Source organism: Hyperolius riggenbachi, chromosome 11 (assembly GCF_040937935.1).
Source record: "Hyperolius riggenbachi isolate aHypRig1 chromosome 11, aHypRig1.pri, whole genome shotgun sequence".
Taxonomy (NCBI): domain Eukaryota; kingdom Metazoa; phylum Chordata; class Amphibia; order Anura; family Hyperoliidae; genus Hyperolius; species Hyperolius riggenbachi.
The window spans coordinates 41436676-41460426 of NC_090656.1; the positions used below are offsets into that span (position 1 = coordinate 41436676).

A 23751-nucleotide genomic window follows, 5' to 3' on the forward strand; every position below is an offset into this window, starting at 1 on the left:
GAGCGTCTTCTAGTAACCCCTGGCAACCTGGTGCGTCTTCAGCACAAGCAAAGGACCTGTGATGGAAGTCCCGCCTCTGGGATCCAGCCGCTACGATGATTGGCTAGCTGAGCTGGAGCGACAGCGGGTCTTCCAATCACAGAAATGTGGATTATGGCGGGTTGGTTTAGACTAGAGGTGCGGACTGCGGAAGTGTCGGGTAAGTGCAGGTGTGTTGGTCAGTGTTTGAATGTCGCGTGTATAGAAATCTTGCAGCCAATATGTCGGCATTCGCCATATTACACGAAGAGGAGCATAGCTGCCAACTGTCCCCCTTCCGGAGGGACAGTCCGTCTTTGGGAGCCCTGCTATCCCTCTTTACTGCTCATTTGTCCTTCTTATATATATATATATATATATATATATATATATATATATATATATATATATATATATATATATATATATATATATATATATATGTGTGTGTGTGTGTTAATATGAAGGAAAATGAACCAGGATAGAAAGGACCAGTGTGGAAACAACATAGTTTCTTTTAATAATTAAAACCACACCGGTCCTTTCTATCCTGGTTCATTTTCCTTCATATTAACATTTTAAAATTATGAAATCTTCATGGTATGTGTGACTAGGGGCGTGATCATGGGTGCGGCATGGGCATGGCTTAGGTGTCACTCTTTCTCATCTCAAAAAGGTGGGGGGTATGCAGGAGGGCTGCCATGATTGCAATGGCATGTAGTTGTCATTACACCGTATTTGCATCACATGCATGCTTTACTTCATAGTTTTTAGTGAAGCTGATGTACACTTTAAGTAAACCTGTAATGACAAAAACATTCCCTGGGGGTTGCATTCCTCGGAAGGGTAAAGCCTCTGGATCCTGAGGAGGCTCCCTCCATCCTCCTCCATTGCAGTGCATGAAGCCCCCGAACACCGGGAGGGAAATTTTTACCTACCGCGTTTTGGTGCAATAGTGGCTTTCCGTTCGTGCTTAGGCGGAAATAGCTGAGCCAGATCAGCTCAGCTCTACCACCCGATCGGGCTAGGCTATTTCAGCCAGAGCCCATCGGAAAGCTGCCACTGCACCTGCTCTGGAACTCAGGAGGAAAATATTGCTTCGCAGTACTTGTTGGAATTTTTTGGGGAGCCAGCGTTGGATCTCCAAGGATATGGGGAAGCCTCATTAGGATCCTGAGGCTTCCCTCTCCCCAGGTAAGTATCCCATAGGGGCTTTTTTTTCTTACCGGTGCACTTTAAAGCAAACCTGAACTAAAAATTAAAGGAAAAATAAACACTTCATACTTACCTCCTGCATAGTCTGCTCATCCGTCTTTCTCCTCGCTTGTGTCCTGTTTGTCTTCTGTGATCACTGGAATTCTCCGTCCTCCATTTTGAAAATGGCTATAACAGCTTCCTGGTCAGCACACTGTTAAACTGTAATATTGCCCACTTGAGCCATAGGGAAACATGGGCATTACCTTGCACATTAGTTTTTGTTTCAATTTTAACTGACAGCAACTGAGATATTTCAGTTCCGTTAAAATCTTGTCAGAACTGGAAGGAATCGTTCAAAGAAAATTGTGAGCTTATGAGAGGAGATGACAAGTATGTTTATGTAGAGCGGACCTGATCGGGCTCAGCTTTTTCCGCTGAAAGCCACTATTGCACCAGATTGTCAATAGGTCAGGTCAATATTTACCTCCCCGGTGTTCAGGGGCTTCATGCACTGCAATAGCGGAGCCTCCTCGGGGTCCCAAATTTTGTCAGAACGGAAATATATCAGTTGCTGTCACTTATACATCAGTTACTGTCAGTTATAACTGAAAAGACAAGTGATGAGCAAGGTAATATCCATTACATTTCCCTATGGTTTAAGTGGGCGCTATTACAGGTTAACGTAGTGCTGACCAGTAAGCTGTTATGGCCATTTTTAAAATGGTGGACTGAGAATTCCATTGATCACAGTGCACAAACATGACGCCATAGAGGAGAAAGAGATCAATGAGCAGACTACACGGGAGGTAAGTATGATGTGTGTATGTTTATTTTGACTTTAAATTTCAGTTCAGATACGGCAACAACTGAAGAATCAATACTTACCCGGGACTTCCGCCAGCCCCATAAGCATGTCTGAGTCCCTCGCCGTCCTCCTGCGGTCTGCCGTTTAGCCGCAATCAGCTCAGTAACTGGTTCAGTTGCATCAGTTGGGGTCTTTTGCACATGCGTGGGAGGTCCGCTCATGTGCAGAAGACCCTGACTGACGTGACTGAACCAGTTACCGGGGCTGATTGCGGCGGAACTGCAGACCACCGGAGGATGGCGAGGGACGTGCTTATGGGGCTGGAGGAAGCCCTGGGTAGTATCAAATCTTTAGTTGTTGCAGTCTCTGGTACACGTTAAAGAGGAACTGTAACGACAAAACGGCCCCTGGGGGGTACTCACCTCGGGTGGGGGAAGCCTCAGGATCCTAATGAGGCTTCCCACGCCGTCCTGCGTCCCTCGGGGGTCTTGCTGTAGCCCTCCGTACAGCGGTGACGCAATATTTACCTTCCTGGCTCCTGCGCAGGCGCTCTGATGGCTCTCGGCGCCGAAGAAGGCGGAAATACCCGATCGCCGTCGGGTCTGCTCTACTGCGCAGGCGCAAGTTTCCGGCGCCTGCGCAGTAGAGCGGACCCGACGGAGATCGGGTATTTCCGTCTATTTCCGTGCCGAAAGTCGCCACAGCGCCCCCGCTGGAGCCAGCAAAGGTAAATATTGAACTGACAGTCGGCACAGTCGCCGGCTGTTCGGAGGGCTGCGGCGAGACCCCCGTGGGACAGAGGACGGCGTGGGAAGCCTCATTAGGATCCCGAGGCTTCCCCCACCCGAGGTGAGTACCCCCCAGGGGATGTTTTTCATGTTACAGAGTCTCTTTAAGCAAAAAAATAAAGTTTTATACGTACCTGGTGCTTCCTCTAGCCCGAGGCGCAAGGATCGCTCCCAGGCCACCGTCCTCCGCTGCTTGCAGCTCTGGTATTAGGTCCTGTTCGTTCTGCCAGTTGTGGCCAGTCTGCGCAAGAGAAGTGCGGCCGCCACTGAGCGATCCGTGCGCATGGGGCTGGAGGAAACTCCAGGTACTGTATAAAACTTTTTCTTATCTGGTCTCTGGTACACTTTAAATAGTTTGGCTAAATCGTTTAGTTGAGCTTTAACCACTTGAGGACCGTAGGCTTACACCACCCTAGTGACCAGGCTATATTTTACAATTCAGGGCTCTGCAGCTTTAAAAGCTCGCTGCAGAGCCAGAACACTTAGCATACAAATGAATTTTTCCCCTTTCCTTGCCACCAACAGAACTTTCTGTTGGTGGCATCTGATCTTTGTTGCTATGTTTGGTGGTTTGTTTTATTATTTTTTTTGTTTTGTTTATTAAAACGCCTATTTTTAAATGTAACTACTCATCATCCCTCCCTCCCCCCGAGAGCCAATCAGTGTGATCGGCTCTCATAGGCATTAGCCTATGAGAGCCGATCACTTTTGTGGGCAATGGAAGGGATGGCTCAGTGTCAGAGCTGTCCCCGTAAAGCGATGTTATACGGGGAGAAATGCAATGCTCCTCCCCCAAAGGAAACACAAGCCGAAAGTATTTATATATCCCCTTCCCTTCCACATACCTCAGTTTTGTGTGTTTCCCGGACCACCTGGGTGTACAGGCTGAAAGCTGCCCCCATGTTTATTATTTTCTCTCAGTCCGGTGGTTCTGGCAGGACCCGGGCTAAAGGGTTTAAACCTTGGTGTACTCCCCTTCACTTCAGGTAAATTGCGTGGCTAGAGCTAGCGGCAGTGGTGGACAACTGGCTCTGTTAAAAAGGAAATACATATGGCAGCCTCTATATCCCTCTCAGCTCAGGGGGTACGTTATAAACACAGGAGGGATATGGTCCTCACTGTATAATGATGATTCATTTCTGTGTTTCTTCCAGAGGGCGTTTTCTTATCAGAATAAGTAACAGGACAGTTTATCATAAATGGCAACGCAGGAATGCACTCCTGTCCGAGTTGGGGCTGCAGCTGTTCCTTATGGACACATCATCGGCAGTGAGAAATGGAGAGGAACACCCCTTGCTCAGCTACTACAAGGTATTGTTGACACAGGATACTATCCTTGAAAGGGAGACTTTTGTATTTAGGGCTGGTTCACATCAAAAAGCGCAGATGGGCGAGCGATCGGAATGCGTACAATCACACGCCATCTGTGCCGCGCTGCGCTGCTGATCTCATTCACTACAGTGAATGCTTGCAAAACAAAAATAGAAACCGAGAGCCCAATATAGTGCAGTACCTTTTGTAATTCACAGTATATTTTTACGAGGAATTGTAGATATACTCACAAATGTGGGTTACCACACAGGTAACCACTCAAACAGCAGGTGGGGAGAATTATGACCTGACCCCACTCAGGTGTAAGGAGTGGCTTTCTGTAGACAGGAAAGATGGGGATAACACCCCTCCACTGATGGAGGACTAGAGTAAATATAGGAGTATGAACAGAGGCGACAAAATGGGGTAAAAACGTTTAAAAAGGGGGGAAGTTGGTGGACTTGCCTCCCTCGGAGAAAAACGGACATTAATTCATTATTTGTAATACACAAAAATAACATTTGTTGCTCCAGTTTGCTACGCAATTTGCGGGCACAGTCTCAGAGGCGCTTGGCTGCGTTCTTGACTGATACTAGCTTTCTCCGTAAATTGCCTGATGAAGTGGGACTGTGCCTGCGAAACGCATTGCAAATAGGAGCTACAAATAAATGTTATTTTTGTGTTTTAAAAATAACGAATTCATGTCTGGTTTTCTTCGAGGGAGGTACCGTAAGTCCACCAACTTCCCCCTTTTTAAATGTTTTTTAGATGTTTTTACCCTATTTTGGCGCCTCTGTTCATAACGCTATGCTACAGTGAATGGGTCAGCGCTACGATTCCCGAAAAATGCATGCAGCAATGCGATAGCGCATCGCACTGCTGCGCAGGGCATATGATGGGAGCGGCAGAAGTGCTGTCTATGCACTTCTACCGTTCTTGCATGTCGCACACTTTACGCACTGCCAAAATGTGCATGGCAGCGGGTATAGTGGGAACGAGGCCTAATAGTGTACCTATCAGTAAAATAAAAGGGTTTTTTTTTAATAAGACAGGAGCTTGAATAAACAGCTGTTCATTGCTGAAACCCTTGTGCTCAGGTCAGTAGCCGATCAGCTGACATAGCCATTTCTTTTTGGTAATGTTGAAATGATTTTAAAGCGTGGAACTTTATTTCCCTTCAGTAAACATTAAACTAGTAGAAGAATTTTTTCAGACTGTAAGTAACAAAATAATTTTATTTATGCAAATGTGCAGGGGATTCATGAGAATCATAAACTACTCATCAATTAACTGGTAGCTGAGTAATCTACACAACTTGCACTATTGTTTCCTGATGAACAGACGTTTGCTTACAGAAGGAATATTTCACTCACCACTAGTCGAGGCAACAAGGTGGATTTACTGTGCAGAGATACATAGAGGATGAACAGCACACTTTCAAGCTGTGGGGTATTGTGCTGACATCACAAACAACATAACTGTGCCCATGTATGTAAAAATGGGAAGCATAAATGATGCATGGCAAAGATGTAATATCAAAAACAAAGTATAGTTATCATGTCTGGTAGTTCTCACAATCCTGTAAATGATTGTGTAACAACCAAGTTGTAGCAAGTCAACACACAATATTATACAAGTCATTTGGAAAGTAATTTAATCAATTAACCAATGTACCAATTTAACCACGTAATAGCTTGGAGTCGGATGATGTTGTGTACCGACTCTACAGCCCTGTTTTGCAGATGCGCGTGACCCAGTGGAACTAATTGTTTTACAGGCTCCGTCTCTAACCCAATCACTCAGCACTTTAGCATCAGGTGGTGGTTTTGTAATGATAAATTGCAAATTCAAAGGCATTTCACCCACTTGCACGGCTTAGAGAAACCGAGAGACTCAGTTTGTTTGCCCCTATAACTCTGGGTCATGTCCCACAGACCACTCCTGTTTACAAGCCAAGTTTTCTCTCTCCTCAGTATTGCACTTGGTCATATGCCTGGTATAGCCAGAAAAATCAATGCGTTTTATCCCTAACCTGGGCTTTGTCGGGACCAAAGACTGTGTTTTCATGGATGGAACCAATGTTAATTAAGGAAGGCGCCAGAATTGGAGGGTGTTTAATACAGATCCCCATAGTTGAGCTATAACCCTCTGCTCTACAGGTAAAATAAAGCTGGTATTTGAAGATGGTCTTGGATTGGTGGACTTCCACTTGTCAAACAGAGTCTGCATACTTTACTTATCTGAGATGGACCTGGTGTCGGGAAATGCTTTCAAACGACGTCTGGTCCGGTTTCGTAAAGTAAGTGATTTTAAGACAGAGGATGTTGGGATTTGGTCACATTTTATTTTTTACTTGCCATGAACCTGAAGTACAAGATGGTGAAAAAATAACGCAGCCCCAGACAGTAGCTCCATACTCACTGCCCTTCTAAGTATAGTAAGTATAATGTCAGAAAATCTCATATTAATGCAGAGAAAATATCTTGCTTTAAGTTGATTATATATAGTATGTTTAAAAATGTTCTGCAAACTATTTGAGTGAATTTCAAGATTTTATGATTGCAAAACTAAGCAGAGTTATTATTTAACCAGTTAATCTATCGTATTAAAACGTCATGTTTTAGCCTGTTTACGGCAACATGACGCTTAAATACGTTGCGCGTTCCCGCCGCCATTTCCGTTGTGTGTGTGTAAGTGATTGGGGAAGAGGACTGAGCGGCCCTCTACCCAATCGCACATCCTGGAATGAATGGACGTGACCTTGAACAGCAGCCACGTCCATTCATAAAACAGGAAACTGTCACATTTTAATAAAATGGGGGGGAAAAAAAAGGGAACACTTCCTATAGCGGGAGAGTGTTCACTAGCGCCATCTTGTGGCCAAAAAGTAAAATGACACACACAGGCACATTTATACACAATATTAATAAAATTAAAAACTTGCCCTTCCAAAGCGCCCCCCCCAATAAAAAAATAAACACTTGTAAAAAAAAAAAATCAACTTAAAAAGAAATAGTTGCCTTAGGGACTCAGCTTTTTTCATCTATATTTTATGAGGGAAAATTTCTTTTACTTTACTACATAGGGGCTTATAATTATGGTCCGGACAAAAAAATAACACCTATATTTCAAAATAATATATTGTCGCCATACATTGTGATAGGGCCATAATTTAAACGGTTTAATAATTGGGACAACTGGGCAAATAAAATGTGTTGGTTTTATCCACATGAGAACATTTAATTTTAAAACTATAATGGCCGAAAACTGAGAAATATTTTTTTTCCATTAAAACGCATTTAGAATAAAAAAATTCTTAGGAAAATGTACTACCCACAGAAAGCCTACCGGTAATTGGTGGCGAAAAAACAAGGTGTAGATCATTTTCTTGTGATAAGTAGTAATAAAGTTATTAGGGAATAAAAGGGAGGGGCACTGACAGGTGGAAATTGCTCTGGTTTTACTCACCTGGAGCTTCTACCAGCCCCCTGCAGCCATCCTGTGCCCTCGCAGTCTCGATCTGATCCTCCTGTTCCCCGCCGGCAGCTACTTTTTACATCCGGCGACAGGCCTGGCCACTCGTCTGCTTCTTTGGGTTCCTGTCCACAATACCAGTTTAGAGGGCGCTTTTGCAGGCAGGAACGCGTAGAAGCAGACGCGTGGCCAGGCCTGTTGACGAAAACGGAAGTAGCTGGTGGCAGTGACAGGAGGATCCCATCGAGACTGCGAGGGGCACAGGATGGCTGCAGGGGGATGATATGTTAATTATGTATAGTGATCATAGAGCTATTAATTAATATTTGATCAATAATAGACCTATATATTCAGGTGAAAAGGTTTGCTTTCTATATATTTTAGCATGAATTAAAACCGATCTACCAACCAGGGCTCCGATTATGTTTTTACCCTGTTGAACTTTAGCACAATTCAGGGATGAGCCATAAGTGTACTAGTGGTGAACATTAGCTCTGGAAGACTACTTGAAAACAGCTTGAATCTCTCTGTTTTATGTACTGGGGATTGAATCTGCATTGTCACATAAATCTATTTTCAGTTTAGGTTTGCTTTAATTATATGACTTGTTTAGAACTAGAAACTATAGTGCGTTAAAGTGAGCTTTAGGCAAGAAAAATGTAAAAGTTATGCATACTTGAATAATCTCTTAGCTCATCAGACACTTGATGGCCCCTTATTGTGCCTGACCTCCCCTCCACTATAACCCATGTTCACAACTCTGACTGGTTTCAGTTAAAGCGTCAACTCCGCACAACCTAGCGCACAGGTGTCAAACACATGGCCTGCGGCCCAAATGCGACCCCCCCCTTGCCAATTTGTGTGGACCTCGAGGGCTTCCAACGTCCAGAATTGCAAGCAGTAAAAGAAAGACAGCACATCGCCTTCCCATCCAGAGGAGCACACTGGTAACAGTGCTTCATTGTCAGTTTAAGGCCGGGTGCAGCAATAACCCATTAGACCCCCCCCCCATTGAAATTAGCTTTGGGACCCTTGCTTAAATTCAAGGTCCCCTCCCCCCGGGTAACTGGTAAATTATACAACCACCCCCCATCTCTCCACATAGCAGAGTAGTGCAGCTGAGCAGTGTAACGTTCGCCTGCTCCAGCATTACGCTATCTCGTCTGTTCTTCCTGGCAGTTGCATGCTCTCTGCTTCCATACAGTATCAGTATACATACAAGTATCTGATGACCTAAGAGATTATGCAGGTGCTTTTTACAAAATGTTACTCCTCTCAGGATTATTTGAAATTCTTGAGTCTGGTCTGATGGTCACCATGTGTTTTGTTTCTCTATGGAAGGCGAGCACCTTGAAAGGTATTGTTATAGCAGAGAGGACTCGGATGACTGAGCAGTTCATCCCTCCGGTGCAGAACTTTGTTGTCCTTGAGCTTGGCATGGCGTTTCTCCCAGTGGCCAATCATACCGAAGCAGCACAACTTATCTCTCACATGGTACGTAAAAGAGATTATTATTGATTTATAAAGCACCAACATATTCTGTGGTGCTGTACAAAGTAAGAAACAAACATGGGGTACAAAATAATACAGACAATGGTATACAAAATACCGAGTTGGTACAAAATACAGAATCTGTACGGTGTACAGAACTGGTAATACCAGTGACCTAATTAATATGAAGAAATGGGTAACAAAATCCAAAACCCAAAAGGGTGAGAAAGCCCTGCCCTTGCGGGTTAAAGGATGCTGATAAGTGGAAAAAAAAACAATCGGGATAATGAAAGCAAAGTGATAATGTACAAGAGAGAATGGAGGGACCACTTCAGAAGCAGCAGGAATCTTAGTTTTACTCAGATCAAAAAAACGGCTTTGAGACATATTTATAAGGGCAGGTCAGCCAGGACACTGCGTTTGTATGTTCCCTCCTATGTGTCTGTGTGGGTTTCCTCTGTGCACAACTGTTTCCTCCCACATCACAAAAACATACAGATAAGTCACTTGGCTTCTCCCTAGAAATTGGCCTATGATGGACATATGACTTTGGCAGGAATTAATTGGGAGCCACTCTGAGGGACAGTTAGTGACAAGCAGGGCGTGCAGAGGATATTCAAAGGGGGGGTGCTGAAATTCTAAAAAGTGGCCCCCAAGCTAACCATCTCCTCCCCCCCCCCCCCCCCCCTCCCGATAGCAGTATCAGGCAATTAAAGGGTGGCCACTACTATAGTTCTGCCGCCCAAGGCCCACTGTCACCAACCGTCCCCCCACCACTGTTTAAATAATGAATGCTGGTGGGGTGGGTGTGAGAGAGCATCAAGGTGCTGGCTGGGATAGGTGGGTAGAAGGGAGCATCTAGGTGCTGGGTACTGGCTGGGGTGGGTGAGTGGGAGAGAGTATTAAGGTGCTGTCTGGGATAGGTGGGAGGTAACATCTGGATGCTGGCTGGGGTGGGAAGCAACATCTATATGCGGGCTGTGGTGGGAGTTAACATCTGAGTGCTGTCTGGGAGGCAACATCTGGGTGCTGGCTGGGGTGGGTAACTTGGGTGGGAGGAAGCATCTGAGTTCTGGCTGGGGGGTGAGTGGTAGCATCTGAGTGCTGGCTGTCGTAGGCAGAAGGGAGCATCTGGGTGCTGGCTGAGGGGGAGACTGAGTGGGTGGTAGCATCTGGGTGCTGGCTGGAGTGGGTGAGATAGAGCATCAAGGTGCTGGGTGAGGTAGGTGGGTTTTGCATCAAGGTGCTGTCTCGGGTGGGAGAGAACTTTAAGGTGCTGGCCTTGGGTGGGAGAGAGCATCAAGTGGCTGGCTGGGGGGTGACTGGGTGGGGTGTAGCATCTGGGTGCTGGCTGGGGTTGGTGAGATAGAGCATCAAGGTGCTGGGTGAGGTAGGTGGGTTTTGCATCAAGGTGCTGTCTCGGGTGGGAGCTGGAGTGGGTGGGAGAGAACTTTAAGGTGCTGGCCTTGGGTGGGAGAGAGCATCAAGTGGCTGGCTGGGGGGTGACTGGGTGGGATGTAGCATCTGGGTGCTGGCTGGGGTTGGTGAGATAGAGCATCAAGGTGCTGGGTGAGGTAGGTGGGTAGAGCATCAAGGTGCTGGGTGAGGTAGGTGGGTAGAGCATCAAGGTGCTGGGTGAGGTAGGTGGGTAGAGCATCAAGGTGCTGGGTGAGGTAGGTGGGTAGAGCATCAAGGTGCTGGGTGAGGTAGGTGGGTAGAGCATCAAGGTGCTGGGTGAGGTAGGTGGGTAGAGCATCAAGGTGCTGGGTGAGGTAGGTGGGTAGAGCATCAAGGTGCTGGGTGAGGTAGGTGGGTAGAGCATCAAGGTGCTGGGTGAGGTAGGTGGGTTGAGCATCAAGGTGCTGGGTGAGGTAGGTGGGTTGAGCATCAAGGTGCTGGGTGAGGTAGGTGGGTTGAGCATCAAGGTGCTGGGTGAGGTAGGTGGGTTGAGCATCAAGGTGCTGGGTGAGGTAGGTGGGTTGAGCATCAAGGTGCTGGGTGAGGTAGGTGGGTTGAGCATCAAGGTGCTGGCTGGGGTGGGAGCATAGTAATGCTGGGTGCTGGCCTTTGGTGGGAGAGAGAATCAAGTTGCTGGCTGGGGTGGTTGGAACAGAGGGAGCATCTGAATGCTCGGGTGAGAATATCTAGATGCTTGGGCAGGTGGGTGGAAGAGAGCATCAAGGTCCTGGCTGGAGTTGGAGGTAGAGAGCACCTAGGTGCTGGGTGAGGTTGCTGGCTAGGTGGGAGCATCTAGATGCTGGGGTGGGTGGAAAAGAGTATTGAGGTGCTGGCTGGGATGGGAGGGAGAAAGCACCTAGGTACTAGTGTTGGTGGGAGAGACAATTAAGGTGCTGGCTGCGGTGGGTGGAAAGGAGGGAGCATCTAGGTGCTGGCTGAGGAGGGAACAACTAGGTGCTGGAGGGTGAGTGGAAGCATCTTGCTGGGTGCTGAAATGGGTGGGAGAAAGCATCAAGGTGCTGGTATTGGTGGGAGGCAGGCGGATAGCAACATCACTGTTACTGGCTGGTGGCCTGGCTAGAGTGGTGAGGGTTCTGGGTGAAGCTGCTTACCACTGCACCTCATACCATGTGAGTGGAATACATGCCTGCTCTGGTCTCTGGCTTACTGCCTGTGACAGATCTTGCTCTGTGCCTGCACTCGGCAGTGCTGCGAGTTCTCTCACTACAGTAATGTGTCTTCCCCAAACCTCCGCACCATGCTGAGAGGCAGCTGGGGAGGAGGACAGAGAAAGCGAGGGACAGCTGTCTGACTGAAATGATGTGGCCGCTGCCCTCAGGACTGAGTAAGCTGACCTCAGGACTGAATGAGCTTCCTGTGGTTGGTGGGCAGGGCTTCTCACGGTTGGTGGGCGGGGCTTCCCACAGCTGTATGGGGCCTTTTTAATGGTAATTAGAAAGAAGGGGGTGCCTGAGCACCCAGAGCCCCCCTCCCTGCATGTGCCTGGTGACAAGACTATATACTTTGTACAGCGCTGTAGCACATCTCAGCAGTACTGTATATCGGCCTACTGACATTTAAATCCCTGAATAATCTAGGCCCTGGATACATGAAAGATATGTTGCAGCTACGTAGCAATCCCCGCATTCTCAGATCAACAGGTTCTAATAAGCTAGTCATACCCAGAGTCCACTTGGAAACGTTTGGTCCCAGAGCCTTCTGTCATGCTGCCCCTCTGTTTTGGAACTCCTTACCTCAACAGATCAGGACAGCTCCATCCCTGGACGTGTTTAAATCCAGACTGAAAACCCACCTGTTCAGTTTGGCATTTGCAGAAATATAACTTTTGTTGTGTGAATACTTCATCCTACTAATTACTGAATCTGAGAGAGCCTAAGCGCTTTGAGTCCTATGGGAGAAAAGCGCTATAGAAATGTTATTGTATTGTATATAAATACTAAATAATAATAATAATGTCAATAAAGAGTTATAACTGAACATCAAAAAAGGAAATCATACTTAGATGATGTGCAAAGGTTTGCTAGTGATAAGTAGGAATAGTTTATAAACACATTGGAACAAATTAAAACATCCATTTATTATATGCATTTGATACAACATTGTGGTATATAAAGTAAATATTTACAAAAAAAGTATTATGCTTAATTAGTTTAAATTCATGTTCTATTTCATGCATATAAAAATAAGCCGTGCCTGAAAGTAAGGATTTAAATAGAGAACAGGACACCCTGCAATCAGTTTACTACCTGTGTAAGCGCAGAGTAATAGCTTTTATTGTACATACTAAGGGTGACACGCCTGTATCTTAGGTGCGTATGTAGGTGCAGGTAAATGTGGGCTTTTCTGCAGAAATTGGTGCATTGGTTTCACTGGGAAAGGAAATGACCAGACATTTACCAAGCAATAGAAACATGACAGAAGATCTAACCAGTCAATCTCTAGTATCAATGTTTGTCTGTCTAAAGGTGCATTGTATGCCACTGTAGAAGCTGTTATTTGTAAACTAACACACACCTAACTGCAGTGATTTCTTGGGACTTTTTAGCGGAAAGAAGTCATAGTTATATAACCAGTTAGAAACTAAGGCATAACAAAACAAAACATTTGTAATACACTTATAACACATACTTTAACGAAAACATGTATAAATACCTACATATGCAAAATGACATATCCAAAACAAGAATACAGCTGAATACATCTAAGGCAGGTAGTATACCTGAGCTGGGGGGTTGATTACTACTTACCTGGGGATTCTTCCAGCCCCCTGTATTCTTTGAGATCCCTCAGTGTCCCCTGTGTTGTTCTGCTGTTACACCAATTAAAGACTGCGGCCTTGCTGGGTCACACACTATAGTGCATGCGCTGGCCCGGCCACGTGCTTCCTCAATCAAACTCTTGTGGCTGAGAGCATTCCGTGCAAGCGCCGTGCATAAAGACTTGTAACTGTGCACAGGCAGGACAGCGCATGCACCATAGTGCACGACCCGGCCGTGTTGCATATTTTAATTGAGGTTAAAATCCAAACTATGGAAGGGACCAGGAGGACACAGAGGGACCTAAAAAATGACCCAGCTTTACTGTACATAGTATGATGTTGGAATTTTTGCGTTAAGGCCTCTTTCACACACGAGGCCGAATGCAGTTAGTTGACTGCCTGTTAACTGTTTCCGTGCACCGGCGGTGGAGAGGCGGCTGATTTGTGTGCAGTTCAGCCTCCTATGTGAAAGAGGCCTTGTTCATACCTGTTTTTAGCTTAGATTTTGCTCATACTTTTATAAACATCCTAGCTTGGATGCGCTGGGTAGGGCTAGACCGAAGCCTATTGTATGGTAAGCAATAGGAGTGACAGCCTTGCATCATAAACTGATTAAACGAATACTACAGGAACAATACATTATAAATCAGAGCCTCATCTTAACCAACATGGATGTCTGATAGCAATACAGTTAACTGCCTGGCAGATGCTTTTTTTCTATCTGCTGAATGCTCACTAACATATTTTTTTTTTTTTTTTTTTTAATGATATGCTTACAGACGCTCCTATTCAGATGCATTAAAGAGGACCGAGGTAGTAATATATGGATCATTTAGTGTTACCCTCTGTGAAAATTACGCAAGAGTCAGTGGTTGCCAGGGTTAGTAACTCACTCACTCAGCTGTAAATCATGACTTCTAAACTCTAAGTCTAAAACTCCACCCTCCTCTGCAAAATCTCTGTGGCGGGTTTTGCCTGAAGTGTTTCCAAAACCCTGTGGCCAAACCCATCTGCACTGTTATGGCCAACCCTGAGCTCTGCAGCATCCTATTAGGTCATGGCTGCCGAGCTGGGAGCAGATTAAGACAATGCAGGTGGTGGTGGCCACAGAGCTTCAAAAACACTGTTGGGCCTGCCAAAGGGGCGGGGGCATAGTTTCAGAAGAATATTAATGTATGGAGGGGTTACTTACACTGTCACCCGCCGATTGTTGCATAACTTTCAAAGAGGATTACATTCAATGTATTCTACAGTATATTACATTCTATACTGTTTGTCTGTAAAGTGCAGCCAGAAGGTGCTTGCTCTCAGCAATTGGGTGGCTAAAACGGCACATTAAACATGTCGTTTCGCCATCCAAAGACACAGATTTTTTTTTCATCACCTTTTAAAAAGATGTTCGTTGCCTGTCTGTTGTACTGATCTGTCTGAAGTATGCCTGGAACAAGCATGCAGCCAATGGAATCAGTAAATGACTTGCCTACTTGCTGTGGGTCTGTGTGTTACAGTTAGGGGCGAGTGTAAATCTGCTTTAAACTAGAAAGTGGAAGCTTCGCTAGCAAGTGAATGTCTATACGCTGGCTATTAAATTATAAAGCTTCTACAAAATTGGGGTTGGGTAAGATGACGAAGCACCTTTAGAAAACAAAAAAAACACAGAGACAACAGGAATCCAGCGCAGTATGTCCAAACGATGAATAGTAGAGCTTAGTGAAAATGTATTCCCAAAAGTGACCAAAGCAACTAGACGGAGAGGTTATATACCTGTCTCCACTCCGGTATTCCTATATGTCTCTAGGGGCGGTCGTTCTCCTGGAAAGGGTCTGGAACCAGATGAATGCAAAAAACTGGGAACCAGGTTCCCTCCAATGGAGGGTAAAAACGCAGGGGGTAAGAGGCGACAATGATCAATGAAATATATTAAAAACAAATCAAAGGAAGAGGTGGCTTACCACCAATTGTGACACACAGTGTATGGCAAAGGAGGCTTATAAGTGAAACACTGGTGACGCGTTTTGTGGGACTCCAATTTCTGCCCACTTTCTCGGTCAAATCAGTGCCAGACAATCTAAATAACCAAAACTCTTAGTGCCTTAAAAAAAAAAATTTAATCTGTTTTTAATATATTTTATTGATCATTTTAACTGTCTTTTAACTGTGTTCTACAAAATGGATTAATTGGTTAGTGAAGGTTGTAAATTAGCTTTAAATGAAAGTCCTGGAACACCATGTTTCTGTTTCATGTTTGGATTGAGCAAGCATGTTATAACAGCCGGCAGACCCGTCCATTTAGCAGTTCATATAGGTGCCCATTCCTACATGCTTTTATGATTTGAAGAGTATTTTGTTTCATAATGGAGCTTTGCCTTAATATTTCTCTTCCTTGCAGGTACACAACAGGAGCAGAGAAGGAGGCAATAATCCGTTTCTTGCTAAAAAGAACTGCCGGTTGCTTGATTCCTTCGTCGTCCGTACTTTACAGACTATTCACGGTGTGGGCCGAGTTAAGGCACTACAGCTTCTTCAGAGGTTTCCAAGCATCCAGGTACTCGCCAATGCCTCCCTGAAAGAACTGGAAGCTGTAGTGGGCAGAGCAGCAGCCAGCAACGTCCATGCTTTCTTCACGAAAACCATGTGACACCTCTCTGGCATCTGTTGTGACACCCAACATTGGGAGACAATTATCAGCCACTGAGAGGTGAGCTCTGGTGTCTTCACATTTCAAAGTGCTTGGTCTCCAGATATGGAAGATCACTCATTGTAGATCACTTCATTCATGTCACAGTGCTGCACCTCCAGCCCTTGGCTATCATTGTGAAACTAGACTGTTGAGCTAAGGTGAAATGTTGTGAAGCGTTCCATTAGTGTGTTGCAATGGCAGACTTGTGGAGAAGACCTGTCTGCTCATGGCTCTGTGTGCATCAGCTGACTTTACACTTTGCCATTCCCACCCACTGGAGATGTGACAATTCATCAAGGCTGAAATCTGACTGTTCTCCTTGGCTTCCCCTGTGTGCTGTTTTAATAATTCTTCGAGATAAGGGAATTTCCTTGGATAATTTCAGAACTGAAGGTATATTTGGATGTGTATGTATAAGCTTAAAGCAAACCCAAGGTGAAATAAAAAATACCTAAGAAGAAAAAATCCGGATGGTCAATGTCACCCTGTGTCCATCTCGACTCCATGGTCACTGACCGGGAAACGTTAGTTTCCTGTTGCGATTCCTTTCTTGCACGAGTGGCTTCGGCCCACTGCACAGACGTGGCCATGCGCCCACACGTGCAGTACGGTCATGCACATACACGGCAGGAAGACAGAGGGTCTGTATGCGGCAATAGTGGGGTTGGAAGCCTCTGGACTATGCATAGTCTTCCTTCTACCCAGGTAAGTATTTGTTTTTAATCTCACCTCTGGTTCACCTTTATTATGTATCTAACACTTGAATATGATTTGTGTTTCAAGAGAGTCCATTCTTGTAAATATAAATGTATATTCAATTATGACCTTTCCTGTAAAGACTGTCCCCTACTTACAAATGACTCGAGTTACGTTTCAGACATACGAAGTTGTCTCCATGTACCAAAGACACTGTTCTGTTTCTGTCATGTCATATTTTTGTTGTTACTTGTTAGTGTTTAAGCTGTTGTAAGTATAAAACACATTAAAAGCACACTGAAAAGTTGAGTTGTCTGAAAGTAAATCATTTATTCACGTTTTACTAAGTATAACACAACGCCTCTTACAAACAATTTTAACTTACAAGCAATTTCCTGGAACTAAACTTGCTTGTGAGTAAGGGAGCCTGTATTGTGATATGGCGCCCCCTGTGCTTCCTGATCTGACGTATTATTCTATAGCGTCTGTGAATTGATTTTTAAATTTTTTTTTTGTACAGAGAACAGCTAATTTTCATGCAGGGATATGGGGGGAGAGATAATCATAGTGATAGTCATGTAAACTGAAATGGCAGCATGTTGAGTTGCCCTTTAACTGTGGGTCATTTTATGAAGACTGACATTTAATATTAAACAATACCAGTTGCGTGGCAGTCTTGCTGAAGCTCTGCTTCTAATACTTTTAGCCATAGGCCCCAAACATGTGAGATCAGATGTTTTTGACCAGAGTCTGACCCGATTTACTGTATGCTTGTTTCCGGTGTGAGATTAAGACACTATTGATGCCAGAATGATCAGCAGGACTGCCAGGCAACTGGTATTATTTAGAAGGAAAGCAGAAAATTGTGTACTTACCTTCGGTAATTTTCCTTTCCTGGAACAAACGATGGATGCATACCTATGGGTTAAGCCCCGCCCCCTGAACCCAATAGGACAGTCCACTCAATAAAAACTTAACCCAACCCTCCTCACCATTCTCGTTAAAAGTAAGTCCTCGAATGGACAAGGAGGGAGGGAATCGTATGCCGCCATCGTTTGTTCCAGGAAAGGAAAATTACCGAAGGTAAGTACACAATTTTCTGCTTTCCTGGAGCAAACATGGCGGCATACCTATGGGATGTAACAAATCACCACGAGGGAGGGATATACTGCCAAATAAACAAGTCAATTTATTTCTTAGCTGCAGAAATAACAGATTTTCCAAAATTAAGAGAGGTAAGACAAGCAGGGTTTACATGATAATGGGACATGAACGTATTAACAGAAGACCAACCAGCAGCTTTGCATATGGTTTCTACAGACACTTTGGCAAAGGACGCCCAAGAGGACGCCATTCCCCTGGTTGAATGAGCATGCACCCCAGCAGGGACTTCCAAACCTCTCAAACGGTAGCACTGCTGAATGACTTTCACCAACCATGCAGCGATGGTAGAGCAGACTGCCTGACCCTTCCTGTATCCCTGAAAATTAACAAATACATTTTCTGAAGCCCTAAATGCGGCCGTGGCTTTCAAATATGCTTTCAGGCATCCTTCCACATCTAAAGGGTGTAGATCATCTGATAGGGAAAAGGTTGGAAACGTCAACTCCTGATTAATATGGTATGCTGAACAGACCTTTGGAACATAATTCAGTACCGGCCTAACTACCACCCTATCTGGGAAGAATTGTAACAAACTATCTGAACATCCCAAAGCTTGGATATCCGACACCCTCTTGGCTGAAGATATGGCACTGAGGAAAACCGTTTTCAGAGTGATCTGCTGAACAGTTGCCGACTCCACCGGATGAAAGGGAGGTGAAGCCAACACATCCAGAATTAAGGTCAAGTCCCACTGAGGAAAAAAAGGACTCCTTGGCGGACGAATTTTCATTATCGCCTGAACAAACTGAACCACCAATGGATGTTGAGCCCATCTTGAGTCAGTCAGTGCCGACAAGGCTGACACTTGCACCTTTATCGCTGAAAGGCTTAAGTTCTTCTCTACCCCAGTCTGCAGGAAATCCAACACATTGTAGATCTGTGGAGCCAATGGATCAAAGCCCCTTGCCCTTGAAAAGGATATAAACTTCTCCCATATTCTATAATACGTAGAGTTGGTTGTTGGCTTTCTGGACTTTAATAAAGTAGAAATAACCTCCTCCGAACAACCCACGTTTATGAGTTTTTGCCTTTCAATATCCACACCGCTAAACATAATTTTTGAAGATTGAGGCACACGAGATTCCCTTGTGCTATCAGATCCGGGACCAACGGCAGCTTGTATGGCTGTTCCACACTGAGGCTTATGGCCAGTGAGAACCACGACCTCCTTGGCCAAAAGGGAAGGATAGCTATGATCGTGACTGACTGCTTTGACAGCTTTTGCAAAAGTCTCAGTATCAAGGGTAATGGTGGGAACGCATAGAGTCCCAACTCTGGGATAGGCAATCCACCCCCGAAGATTGAGGGTGATAGGTCCGAGTGAAAAACTTTGGAAGCTTCACATTCTCTGCCGACTGAAGATTGATGAATTCAGAGACCATTCGTGCGGGCTGTAAAAGTTTCTGCTGAGGTGATCTGCCAGTTGGTTTTGTGGCCCACCTCATAATGTGACTGGACTCCTGAAGGAGCACCTGACTCCTCGTCCCTCCTTGTCTATGTACGACACCGCAGTCGTGTTGTCTATTCTCAACAACACCGACAGGCCTCGTATCCTCTGAGCAAAGGATTTCAGGGCTAGGAGCGCCGCCCGCAGTTCCAGCAGATTTGAAGGCACACCTGTCTGAGACACCTGCCATCTTCTTTGTATCCAGGCCTCCTCGCAAAGGGCTCCCCAACCTTCCTGACTGGCATCCGTGGTTATCACCACTGGTGCATCTGGCAATATTTGCTGGAAGTTCGTCAGATTCGCCGGCCTGACCCACCAAGTTAGGGATTGCTTTACTTAGTCCGGTAAAGAGTTTTTGCGACAGACTCCACCTGTTCCATCTGTGAAGAAAGCAAGTTTGCAGACCCCTGAGGTTCCAGTGAGCCCACTTCACCATCGAGATGGTCGCCGATAAGGACCCCAGGAGACTCAGGCAATCTGATGCAGTTAGAAAACTTTAGGCTAAGGCCCATTTGATCCTCCTCATCAAGGACTGGATCTTCTGCTCCGGCAAACAAATTCTGTTTTCTACCGTCATAAATCTTGCCCCCAGAAAAACCAGGTCCTGGGCAGGGATTAATTGGCTCTTGCCAAAATTTATAATCCAACCTAACGATTGAAGAAGAGCCAGTACCACACTTTGATGTTGCAACAGGACCTCGCGATCTTGATGTAACAAAAGAATATCGTCGAGGTAATGGTAAACTCGAATCCCTCTCAATCTCAACTCTGCAATCACCGGTAGTAACACCTTTGAAAAGGTCCTTTGGGACGTTGACAGGCCGAACGGTAGACACTGGAACTGGAAATGCTGTCCTTTCACTGCGAATCTGAGAAATGTTTGGAACCGCCTTACTATGGGGATATGCAGATAAGCATCCTGCAAATCGATCGTGCACATCCAATCCCCTACTTGAACCAGCCTTGTGATCGTCTGAAGAGATTCCATTTTGAAATGTCGCACCCTTATGAACTGGTTTAGATACTTCAGATCCAGCACCGGTCTCCAACCTCCTGACGACTTTGGGACCACGAATAGCGGTGAGTAGATTCCTGAAAAGTGTTGGCGAGTTGGAACCGGTACAATTGCGTTGTTTTCTTGAAGAGAAGCTATGAAGTCCAAAATTGCTTGCCTTTTTGAAAACTGGGATGGAACTCTTTTTGCCACAAACTTATTTCGGGGTGGATTTTTCCTGAAACTCCAAGAATGCCCCTTGCTTATAGTTTTCAGTACCCAGCGTTCCTTTACAACCTCCACCCAGTCTTTCCAGAAATGTTTGAATCTGGCTCCCACCGGGAATGACCGGGTGGGCGCATCCTCAAAAAGACTTTTGTCCTTGCTGAGTGGTAGACGCTGTCCTCGCTTTATTTGACTTGAGGAAAGAAGACTGCGTGCCTCTCCAATTCCGGTTAAATGGCTTTCCAGGCCTGTATGACTTGGCTTGTTGAAACCTGCTTGAAAATGACCTCCTTGGATACTGCTGCTGGGCTTGCCGCGGTTTTCGGTCTTGGGGAATCAGCCCCGACTTCCCTCCAGTGACTTTGGATATCGCTTGATCCATCTCCGCTCCAAAAAGATGCACCCCATCATAAGGTATCCTACACCGGTTATTCCGGTAGGAAGAATCGGCTGACCATGGCTTCAACCAAAGGGCTCTCTTGGCTGTAACCGCGTATAACATTGCCCTAGACGATGACCGAATCGTGTCTATCGCTGCTTCTCCTATGTAATCTCCCGCCAGCTTCAGCTCGTCCAGCGCTCTAACGATCTCTTGCTTGTCTAAGTCGGCGTTTACTACCGTCTCTATGTTGCTCACCCACACTTTAACCGCTTTGGCCAGGGATGTGAGGGCTATAGCAGGCTTGCATGCCGCGCCAGCTGGCAAATAGGCCTTCTGCATGTCGATATCAATCTTCCTATCCAACGGATTTTTAAACGATACCGCATTGTCCTTCGGCAGAGTTACATGCTGTGCAAGCCTCATGATCGAGGCATCTATCACTGGAGCCGAGTCTAGCAACTTTGCATCCTCCTCACTTAGTGGGTAAAGCTTCGAAAAACGGTTGGCTAATGAGGATTTTTGGTCGACCTTCTTCCATTCCCTCAACATCACCTCCTTAATCACCTTCATTAATGGAAACGAATTTGGTTGCTTATCCAGATGTGTATAATATTTGTCCTGCTCCACCTGGCCTTCTTTGTCATCCTCCCACTCTATAGCCGCCTTATTTGCAGTTAGAAAGGAAGGCACTAGGGCGAAATCAAAACCTATTGGTGGAGCTTCTGCACCCTGTGCGGAAGACTCCTCTAGCAGGGGCTGAGAGGCTGCAGCCACAACTGACTGGGAGGCTGACATCTTTTGGAACGTATCCTGAACCGCCTGCTGGATAAAACTCAACACTTGGCGATTATCTTCCTCCCTATCTTTCCCCAGCTCAGAGAAACAAGCCTCACAAACCCTTTTGTCAGGCAATGCTGGCTGCCCACATAACCAACATAGTCTTTTTTGCTCTCTCTTGCCTTTCCTCCCTCTCAGGAGAGGGTGAAACGGACCATGATCTATGTCGCCTTCTAGGGGAAAGTCTCTCATAACGCCTGTAAGGCGCATAGTCTCTTGCATAATGTCTCTCGGTAGTTTTCCTCCTCCTGTGCCCATCAGGACTGTGTCTGCGTCTAGATGAATGTCTCTTAGGACTCAGCCTGAAGTAATCCCCTGAAGAAACCGAAGCTGAAGAGTATCTGTCTGGAGAGTATCTCTCATGCGACCGTCTTCTGGGAGACCTCCCACGAGAAGTCTGAGGATAATGGACACCCTCCTTAGACCGGGATCTCGAACGATAGTTCATCGATAAGGACTGGAGACTTTTAGACCCCTTTAGTCCATACATATCCCCTTGCGGACTGTGAAAACACAAAGTAAAAAGAGAATGTGTGTTCACCAAAAACATCCGCCAAAAGGTGAAGGGAGATATTTGCACCTTTTTTTTAAAAACTCCAGTGAAAACATAAATTAAGGTTCACCCAGTGTAAAGGGAATTAAAGTGGGCACTGAAAGTGCCCAGTACCTGGGAGTAGCTGTAGGACCGGCATTGCCACGTCCCTCCATATCTGCAACAGAGAACATATACTCATGCGGCAAATATAACAGCAAATCTATTTAGGTGCTTCACACTGAGCTGGCGATCATTTCAGATGCAGCCTTAGTGGTATGCGCTGGCGTTCTCCTCGCTGTTCAACAAAATGTAAGTTACAAATTTTTTTTGCTTAGCTGCTCCCAAGGTTTTAAATTTAGGTTAGGTCACTTGCCTGGAGGTTTGCCTCACCATGGCGCAAGTGTCTAGTATAATATACTTTGCATGCAAACCATATTGGAAGCTAAAGTTCCTCCTAGTTTAATAAATGTTAGCACTTGTCTAGGATGCAGGTCATGCATTTTTCAGTCTGACAGAGGCGGTGTAGTATGCCTGTGCGATTAACCATTCAATTGCAACATGTGTTTAGGGACGCGCAGCCTTTCCCCCCACCTTTTTTTAACTTTATAACCGCAAATATGCCAAACCTCTGCATCTAATAATTGCAGGCTAACACTGAAAATGCGGCAAACAATATAGTACCTTCCAGCCGAAGCTTGTCTGTGCAGAGCAGTGCAGCGCCGTGCAGACCTTAGAAGAGACGCCAGAAGCGACCACAGGAATGCGCAGGATCCGCTTTGGTGAACGCCAGAAGGACCCCCCAGGCCGGCCACAGTCTCTGGAAGACGCTGCTCCACCGCCTCCGCTTCCTCCAACGCCGGCTTAGAAGGCGCGCTTCCCCTCTTCAATCACCGGGTCAAGTGAAAAACGGCCAATCAGACGCGGAGACCCACCTCTCGCGAGAGGTTACGTGATTATGTCACTGCCACTCTGCGCACCACGGCAGCCACCAGGAAGGGAGAGGAGGAACTCGCGGTAAGAATTAAACCTCCTTGCATCTATTGGCCCCCTTTAGAGGCCGCAATGCTACACATACTGTGCGGTAGAGGCTGAACCCGCACAGTACAGATTACTGCCCAAACAAAAACCTATCTTAATAAAAAAAAAACAGCCCTGGGGAAAAACACGTGAACTTGTCCAATCGAGTACAGAAAAAGAGAATGGCGAGACGGGGGAGGGTTAATCTTTGGACTGTCCTATCGGGTTCAGGGGGGCGAGGCTTAACCCATAGGTATGCCACCATGTTTGCTCCAGGAAATAATTATGGCAGCCTACATATACCTCTCGCTTCAGGTTCTCTTTAAAGGGACCCTGTCATAATAGTTGTCCTGTCATTTCCCTGCCACCTAATGAAGCTGCTCTATGTCCACATATGTAATTGTTACTGAATTACTGGCTTGAAAGTCTCTGCTCCTACAGTATATTGCATGC

The 23751-nt window shown here is 45.7% G+C and overlaps 1 protein-coding gene across 3 annotated transcripts; it reads left to right on the forward strand.

The window, feature by feature from the left end:
• Positions 1-56: 56 nt before the first annotated feature.
• Positions 57-17006, forward strand: FAAP24 (FA core complex associated protein 24). Of its 3 annotated transcripts, none has more exons than XM_068261598.1 (5): positions 61-209; positions 3963-4119; positions 6279-6418; positions 8935-9087; positions 15711-17006. In XM_068261598.1, the coding sequence occupies exons 2-5, from the start codon at positions 4008-4010 to the stop codon at positions 15957-15959; spliced, it is 654 nt and encodes a 217-aa protein (XP_068117699.1). In that variant the 5' UTR covers positions 61-209; positions 3963-4007; the 3' UTR covers positions 15960-17006. The 3 variants fall into 3 exon arrangements, with proteins under 3 accessions (XP_068117700.1, XP_068117699.1, XP_068117698.1); XM_068261597.1 differs by having other exon boundaries at positions 61-199; XM_068261599.1 differs by lacking the exon at positions 6279-6418 and having other exon boundaries at positions 57-209.
• Positions 17007-23751: the final 6745 nt, after the last annotated feature.

Coding starts and splice junctions, on each gene's coding strand:
- FAAP24 (XM_068261598.1), top strand. CDS start 4,008: ATGGCAACGCAGGAATGCACTCCTGTCCGAGTTGGGGCTGCAGCTGTT. Junction 4,120..6,278: donor CCTTGCTCAGCTACTACAAG/GTATTGTTGACA, acceptor TCTGCTCTACAG/GTAAAATAAAGCTGGTATTT. Junction 9,088..15,710: donor CACAACTTATCTCTCACATG/GTACGTAAAAGA, acceptor TCTTCCTTGCAG/GTACACAACAGGAGCAGAGA.